The 9,055-nt window shown below is 39.1% G+C and overlaps 1 protein-coding gene across 2 annotated transcripts in view; it reads right to left on the bottom strand.

Moving 5' to 3' along the window:
• SPPL3 (signal peptide peptidase like 3) overlaps positions 1-9,055 on the bottom strand; it is a 134,058-nt gene that overhangs the window by 46,966 nt on the left and 78,037 nt on the right. The window contains exon 2 of one of the 2 annotated variants that reach the window (XM_029921970.1): positions 321-398. In XM_029921970.1, coding sequence (XP_029777830.1) covers positions 321-398 — 78 coding nt within the window. Of the gene's footprint in view, positions 1-320; positions 399-9,055 lie in introns of those variants that run through there. The other variant, XM_029921971.1, reaches the window with a different exon arrangement.

Raw genomic sequence — 9,055 nt, 5'->3', positions numbered from 1 at the left:
TCTCTTCCCTTTGAGACTGTAGAATCACTGTCAAGGATTCTCGCCTTGATCTTTTCAATGTGTACACTTATGCGAGTCATTATTTTCAGAACCAGAATTTAGGCAATTTAAAATTTTAATTTTCAAGCAATATTTACATGTTTGCATTCAAATGAAGTGTTTTAATGCCAGCCAACCAAGGAATACATTTCAGAATTATCCCACTCTAACTTAATTCTTATCAAAGTCCTGTTTCTCTTCACAGAGCAGGTTTTCATACTTCCCGCACCATGCTGCCTCCACCTCCAACTTAAACCCGTCCCATAGTGAGAGCATCTTACCTGAAACTACCATAGACTATAAGCAGAATGGAAATCAGAAATGTAGATACTTGACTGGAATCCACCAGGGAATAGGCCCTAGAGAAATAAGAGGGAAAAAAAATTAAATCACATGGCAGCAAGTCCTGTTGGGGTTAACAGTCTGGTGGAGTTCTATCCTACTAAGTTTTATTATTATCTTTAAGTTAAAAAAAATAGGTATAAATCAGCATTAACAAAATAACTAAAATGAAACCTAGTAGTTTAACATAAAGAATACATGTGTAGGTTCACAGCTATTTTAGTTAACACTCACAGGATGTTACATGATATTAATGTAAAAATTCCATCTCTGTATACCACATTATGATTACAACATCCACTCCCAATTTAAGAAGTGCCAAGATATCTACCATTACCGTACCAAAGATAAAAACTCTGGGATTAAACTCTTTTATCAGTTTACACTTGAACTATCAATAGTACTTTACTGCTTCTCCTTAGTGATGAGGTGAAGCCTGTATCTTCTTCCTGAATTTCATTTCCATTTTTATCATCGCCCATCGGTTCTCCCCATCTGGGCCTCCAGGAACTTCTTCTAAGTCAGCAGGTCCAAAACTAAAGTCCACATTCCTCCCTTCATACCTGATCCTCTCCAGGAGTGGAATTATCATGATCCCTTCAGTTCAAAGCTAGAAACCTGTTGTATCCTTGACAACCCCTCCTGTCACTTCAAACATGTAACGACGGTCACCAAGTCCTACAACTGCCACATCCCCAACTACCCCACTTCTCTCAAACTTTCTGGCAATTCTTCATCTCCTTTCTACGGCTTGACTATCAGAAATCTTGTGTGCAAGTCGGTCCCTAGGAATTCACCCTTCACGCTAATCATTCTTGTGAGGGGTTTTCCTAAAACAAATTTTTCTTCGTTTTTTTCATTTAGTAATATTTAATGAAGCCTCTGTGCTGGGCACCCTGCTAGCAACCAGAAATACAATAATAAACAAGACTGTCTTGGTCCCTCCCTGAATGTCCTAAAGGAATAAAAAAATTAAACTCCATTTTTTAAAATGGAATGAAAACAAACAACTTAACACAAGCAAGTGAATATAATTGTGAAAAATGTTGTAAAGGAGAGAGAGACAAGTCCTCCGAGAATGTGTAATAGGTGGATCCTGTCTAAGAATTGGGTGGGAAGAGGTGGCGGGGGCTTTCCTTAGGGTAGTCAATGAATGAGACACAAGACACAACAGACTTGGTGATCATTTATGGGAGCTAAGAGAACATTACCAGGTGTCTTCTGAGCAGCTGGTGGATGGCTGTACCATTAAGAAAAAAAAAACAAACAAACAACGTACGGCAGCAGATTCCTCGCAAGTGGGGATCTGGATCGAAGGAACAGCTGGATATGTGGGTCTAGAGCTTAGAAGCGGCTCTAAGCCAAAGATCTATACCGGGAGCTCATCATCTTCAACATGGTCACTGAAACCATAGGTGTGCATGAGACTGCCTAGCAGCAGTGAGAAAAGAACCAAGGAGGAAAGCCTGAGAATCTTCTAAAATTTCAGGATCAGGAAGGAGAAACTGCAAAACACACAGACATGCCCCCCAAAACAAAACAGAAAGAGGAAAGCCCAGAAAACCCAGGACAGAGGGGTAAGCGATGAGAGTGTTTAACAGAGGCAGCATGGGGAACTCAATCCTTGCTCTACTCTTAATCAGTAGTGACTCAACCTCTTGAAGCTCAGTTTCTTCATCTACAAAATGGGAATCATGACAACACCTAGCTTAAAGCGTTTATTAAAGAATCAAATAAGACAATTCCTATAATGAGCAGAACACAGTAGGTACTCAATTAACAATCACTGTTAGTATTAGGAGGGAGAGGTCACCTGTCCTGAAGGCTGTTGAGATGGTACAATAACAAGTGCAGTGTCCCCTGGATTTATTGAACATGTAAGTTAAGTCACCTGTGACCTTAGCAAGAACTCTTTTAGTGGCGTGGTGGTGATGGGGGTCAGGTTGGAATTGGCTGAAAAGTCAGAATTAAGGAATGGCTTTTTGAAAAGTACAGGGAAGGGAATAGCAGCTGGAGGGGACGTAAGGACAAGGGAGGCCTTACTTTTTTTTTTTTTTTTTTTTTAAGACTGGCGATACTCAACCTTTTGTGTATGCTGACTGGAAGTTATCCCAGTAAGAGGGGAAAGACTGAAAAATACAGAGGAGACAGAGAGAGAGGGACACACAGAATCTGAAATGGGTTCCAAACTCTGAGCTGTCAGTACACAACCCGATGCAGGGCTCAACCACAAGTTCATGACCTGAGCCAAAGTTGGATGTTTAACCACTGAGCCACCCAGGCATCCCTCCTTAAGCTTTCTTTAAAAAAAGGGGGGGTGGGGGACTATAATGAAATTTCATGATAAGATACTGTGGTCTGTAGTGTCATTTTTTAAATCTTTAGTTATTAGAGACACATTCTGAAATAACTATGGGTGAAATGATAGCATTTAAGGTTTGCTTTAAAATATTCCAGGAAGGGGTGCCTGGGCGGCTCAGTTGGTTAAGCATCTGACTCTTGATTTCAGCTTATGCCTTGATCTCACAGTTTTGGGAGTTTGAGCCCTGTGTGTTTGAGCTTTGGGTTCTCTTTCTCCCTCTCTTACCAAAAGGCACACAACCAGCAAATCTCACTCCCATCTAGTTTCCCCCAGGTCCTCTTTAGGTAACCACTTTTAGTAGTTTCTTGTATAGCGTTCTAGAATATACATCAAACACATACTATTTCTCACCATTTATCACACAAAAGGTTAAGACTCTGTACTCCCTCCACCTTCCTTTTACAACATAGCCTAGAAGATCTTCCTATATCAGTATGTACAGAATTTCTCTTATTTTTATTTTCTTTAAACATCTGCATAGATTTCTATTCTGTGGACACACTGAAAAACAGTTTTTGTTTAAAAAAAAAATCCCGGGGGAAAGAGAGCAGGGAAGAGCGAGGGACACAGATCAAGGGAGACTACTGAATCCTGGAGACGAACCATGGACTGAAGGGGGGGGAGGGGGTGATGGTCATGGTGGGGGGCACTTGTGGGGAGAAGCACTGGGTGTTATATGGAAACTAATTTGACAAAAAACTATTATAAAAAAATAAATAAAAAATAAGAAAAAAAATAGTAAAAAAAAATCCCTTTTAGAGGGACCCTCGGGTTGTTTCCAAAATTTCAGTTACTCAGAATTTTGTAATAAAGAGCCCTGTAAATTATACGTGCAGTGCACACATGAAATGACACGTCTGTGCACAAGAAAGGTCCTAAAAGTGAGACTGCTGGATCGCCGGGGAAATGTACGTGCAATTTTGATAGATGTTGCTGAACTGCCAGCCAGAGATATTCTATCATTTTGCATTCTCATCAGTAACAGACTAGAGTTCCTGTTATCCAAAGCCTTGTCAAGAGTGAATGTTGGGTGAAATGGGTTCCAAACTGAAACATGAAAACTGGTATCTCAATATGGTTTTCATTTGCATTAATTTTCTAATGTAATTAAAATGTTAAAACTTATTGAAAGTGAGCTTAAGCAGCTTTTCATATGATTAAAGGCTTGTATAGGCATTTGAAAAAGAATTTTAACATTTTTTCCAACTCCAGAGCTATAAAAAAACAAAGGCAGCCTTTTCTTCTTTTTTCCTTTTAAGGAACCTTTCTTGTGCTGGTGTATTACTTGGATGACTCCGCTTTTTTGTATCCTTCGTATTCTGAAGCGTATTGTCACTACCTGAAAGGTAGATCAGAGCCTAAACTTCCCGAACTCAGTGTCTTAAGCTCTCATACCACTGTATCGCCTATTGCTACATCTCTCAAATCAATGGAGGCTTTCCAGAGACCCATCGGTGAAGACTTCTAGAAGTCTGGGGTTCAACTGTTATTAAACCAGCTCTTGTCCTCCACAGATCCCCTGGGCTGCGCTCTTGTCTGTGTGGCTGGCCATCTTGTAGTGTGACTATTGACTTTCTTTAGTCTTTTTCAAGACAAGCTTTTGATCATAAGCAAAACACCTTCTGAAGAGGCTGACCAGGGCTACCAGCCGATGAGCATGCCACCCACCCTAGAACAAAACACGTCATTTCAGAAAATGGTATCTTCTAGACTGAACAGTTTTATTTTTCAAATCTATACAAGAAATTTTGGTAAAAGCTGACTCCTAATATAGTCCATAATTTATAAATTTGTGAGAAAATTTCTATTTTATTTGATTTTGGGGGGGGGGTGTGTGTGGGAGGAGCAGAGAGGGAGAGAGAGAGAGAATCCCCTGCACACTGTCAGTGCGGGGCCTGATGTGGGGCTCTACCTCACCAATTGTGAGATCATGATCTGACCGGAAATCAAGAGTCGGACACTCAACCAATTGAGACACATAGGCACCCCTATAATAACTTTTTGATATGTTATATGTTTTCAACTCAAATTATCATTATGGAAGTTTTATAGAAAGCTCTTTTCTCTCTTTTTTTAAATAATTACTTATTTTTGAGAAAAAAAAAAGAAACTGTGCATGCATGTGGGCAGGGTAGGGACAGATAGGGAGGAGTACAGAATATCCAAAGTGGGTTCCGTGCTGTCAGTGGGGCTGACATGCAGGGCTCAAACTCACAAACTGTAAGGTGAGGCCCTGAGTCAAAGCTGACCCTTAATTGACTGAGCCACCCAAGGGTCCTGGACGTTTCACAAAAAGCTTTTTAACACAAAGCATTTATTATACAGAATATGGTTCAAAATTAATTTTGCCAATTTTAGCATTTTAAAAACAGTATCTATTTTCTTTTTTAAAAATTAGAAAAATAACTCATGTTCGTTATAAAAATCCAAATAGGTAAGAAGCAGAAGTACAAGTGCTCTGCCCCTCCCCCTTGCCCATGTCCCTATTCCCTAGGAGTAGACACTGTTGACAATTTGGTATGTGTATCCTTCCATTTAAAGTGTATGCAGAATGGATACACACCATAAAAATGGATACACACTTTGTGTTCTTCCACAACTTGACTATGTAACAGATGCTATTCTTTTCTATTGCCTTATTTTATTGGCCTTTTGCTATAAAATTAAAACATGAAAAACTTGATAATTTAGACTGTAGTCTTTCTCTTTTTTTTTTTTTTAAAAACACAACTTTTCAATAAACACAACTTTTAACTACATACATATTGTCTAAAAATTCTCATTTCTGAGTTAATTAACGACAGCACAGCATACTTTTTCACCTCACTTGACTTCCTGAATTAGGAGGGTAGCTTGTTGTTTTTAACCTCAACAGAAACAAATGGATGACTCTGCCTATGCTGCTCTTTTTCATCAATTTTAAGATTTAGATTTCCAGTGCCCTTTTTTTCAAAGGCAACCATGGAATCCCACAGGTAAAGATAACATCACATCACGACACTGAACAAATATCTTGTGAAAAATATTCGGAAGAACTGCATCTTGTATTCTGGCAGATGCACCCTAACAACTCCTGTCTAGGGGTGCCTGCGTGGCTCTGCAGGTTAAAAGCCTCGGCTCAGGTCATGATCTCGCAGTTCATGAGTTCAAGCCCCACATCCGGCTCTGTGCTGACAGCTCAGAGCCTGGAGCCTGCTTCAAACTCTGTGTCTCCCCCCCTCTCTCTCTCTCTCTCTCTCTCTCTCTCTGCCCCTCCCCTGCTCACACTCAGTCTGTCTGTCTGTCTGTCTGTCTCTCTCTCTCTCTCTCTCAAAAATAAACATTGAAAATGAAAAAACTCCTGTTTGGCCTAGAGCCTATCGAAAACATTGATATTACACATACTATTACATTTAAACTGTGTACAGAAATCATTCTTGGAAAATAACATCTGCTTAAGAAATGCGAACATGCTAGCACATGTTGTCACCAATATCAAACAGGTTACAACATTCTGCCATCCGAAGACAACTTGACGAAGTTTTTCTTTTTCTACGTTCACCAGAAAACCTCCTGCCACTTAACATTCTCTAAGTTTAGAGACTTCTTGGCATAGATACATTATGTTTTATGAATCACTTAAGTTTGTTTCATTAGAAGTTGCCTGTATCAACTTAAGTAGAAATATGTACTTACATTTTACTATTAAGTCTTTAAAAAGCCCTGAAAACAGAAGGACCTAGTTAGCTGATGATAAGCCCTTAGAAACCTAAGTTCTCCCTCTCACACCACCTGTCTCAGTCAATAAATAATATGCTGGATCATGCTGTATCTTAATACAAAGAGATAATAATTATAAAAATAGCAAAGTAAAGAATAAATGGAATGTGAACTCAAAAACAGAATTGCACTGTCCAGTATAGCAGCCACTAGCACTAAAATGGTCACTAGCCACATGTGGCTATTTAAATTTAAATTAAAAATTTGGTTCATTGGTTACACTACTTGAATTTCAAGTACCCAATAGCTGATGGCTACTATACCAAATGGCCAGATAAAGAACTTTTCCATCAATGTATAAAGTTCTAATGACTGCACTGATGTATAGTTGTATAGGAAAATGCCCATGTTGTATTTCAAAATTGGGCTTCTGGGATTTTCTTGGTGGTAAGAGTAACATCTGACATTTTACTGAATGCTTAATTTTCTAAACCAGTCTATGACATTAAGTCCTACATGTACACAACCGCTTATTCAAAAAAATACCTTGAGGACAGATGTGTTTCAGAATTCAGAATTTTGTGGCTCTCTTGAAAAAAACACCCTCACTGGGGTCTAGAGCAGTAAGTACCCTATTATCAAATATTAGTATTTGTGTAGTTCAACATGAATAACGACACTAAAGATAAAGATTAGAAACCGCTTTATCAGCCTGGGTCAAGTTTTGCTCCCAAATGAATTACAGAAAAACTCTGGGTTTTCAGAATTTGGGATCTGGAAACTGTGGACCTGTGTGACTATCACCATTCTGAGGTGAGGAGTCAGGTGCAGCTCTGAGCATAGGCAGCCTTCCTCCAGTCTCCCAAACTGACCTCCTCATCTGATGACAAACTTGGGAGTCAGGAAGCTCTAGTTTTTTTCTATCTTTAATTATTCTAGAACTAGCCATTTAATCTTCCCTAGGCAAAACTTTACATTTTCCTGGTCTCTATAAAATCCTCTTTTGACCTAGATAAACTTGAAGGTCCAGCTAGTTTTTTATTTTTAAGATCCTAGGTTTTTATACTGTATTTTTCCTCCAAAAATGTTAATGTTACCATATAAATATGTTTGGCCGGTCAACGGCATATTATAGGTAAACTAGGTGACAAAGGCAGCACTGTTTCCAGGCTACTGAAAACTGTTATTAAATTTTTTTACATTGGAGAACAGTTGACACACCAGGCTACGTTAGATTCAGGTGTACAACACAGTGACTCAAGTTCATACATTATGCTATGTTCACAAGTGTGCTACCATCTGTCACCATACAACTATTATAATATCATCGATCATATTCCTTAAGCTGTGCCTTTTATTCCCATGACTTAACTCATTCTCTAACTGGTTGGTTTAATCATCCACGGGAAAATTCCTCTCTTGAGTCATTTTCTACAAAAATTGGCCAGCTTAGGGTCTAAGCCACAGCTCTTTTGTTCCATTGTCAAACGGATTGTTTAATAAAAGTTTTCACTGCAGATAATGATAGGGAGAAGAGGGCCTCACCCATACCTCCACTAATCCCTTTGCCCACACAAAGAAGTGAGGAATCAGAAACACTTCAAAGGTAGGCAAAGATCCTAGAATTTTACTGCAGGGACTGGAATCTGGGCTTCTGGGGTACAACCAGAGTTGGGTAGGCAGGGAGGGAAAGGTATTCCAAGGAAAAAGGATAGGTACTCTGGCCAATTCTATGAAATCAAATGGCCACAATCTTCTTTATTTCACAGCCTCTTCCCATCCCAGATTTCAGGCTCTCCCATGGCCATCAGCACATGTGTGTCACCTCTCAGGACCTCCTCTTAGTGAGGTGTCTTTTCCAGAGACTCAATGCACATTAAAGACAGGGACTTACTCTACACTCTAAAACAAAGGAACTCCTACTGAGATGCAAAAAGAAACTAAATACATGCATTTTAGACATGCCAAAGTCAGGTTGGCCCAATGTACTGAAGACAGACGTGGGTGACTACCAAGTGATGTAGTGGTACAGGTTAGCTCTTGAGATATTTTACATGGTCACTATAAAAATGCCTAATTCTTTCACTACATTCCCCCAAGCCTTAATAGAGACAGGAAGTTACCAGAAAGTTCTTTCAAATACAGTAAGATTATATTCAACACCCTAAGATTTTTATTTAGTAATTGCTCTACAGTCAAATATCTATTTCTAGCTGCTTTACCAGCAAGTGCTTATAACACATATCCTGCTAAAAATCATGCCAAGCTGAGACACAGAGAGTACTGTTCTATAATGTGTGCTATGTGTCAGCCTTCCAGCTATACAATGAAAGCATTCTTGGCCACCCAACAAACCAAGCAACTAATATTCCAACCCGGCACAGACAGTGCCCTAGACTGGCACTTTGCAAACTTCTTGGTCTTGAAACTATTTACACAAGGAAGACCCCTTAGAGCTTTTGTTCCTGTGGGTAATAACTACTGGAAATTAAAACTGAGTAAGACTGAAAACATTTACTACTTCATTTAAATATAACAAAACCATTACACATGAGCATATAGTTTTTTAAAGGATAAAGAACTATTTTCAAAAACAAAAAAGAATTTAGTGAG

Source organism: Suricata suricatta, chromosome 14 (genome assembly GCF_006229205.1).
Source record: "Suricata suricatta isolate VVHF042 chromosome 14, meerkat_22Aug2017_6uvM2_HiC, whole genome shotgun sequence".
NCBI classification, from domain to species: Eukaryota; Metazoa; Chordata; class Mammalia; order Carnivora; family Herpestidae; genus Suricata; species Suricata suricatta.
This window is presented reverse-complemented; position numbering and strand designations above follow the sequence as displayed.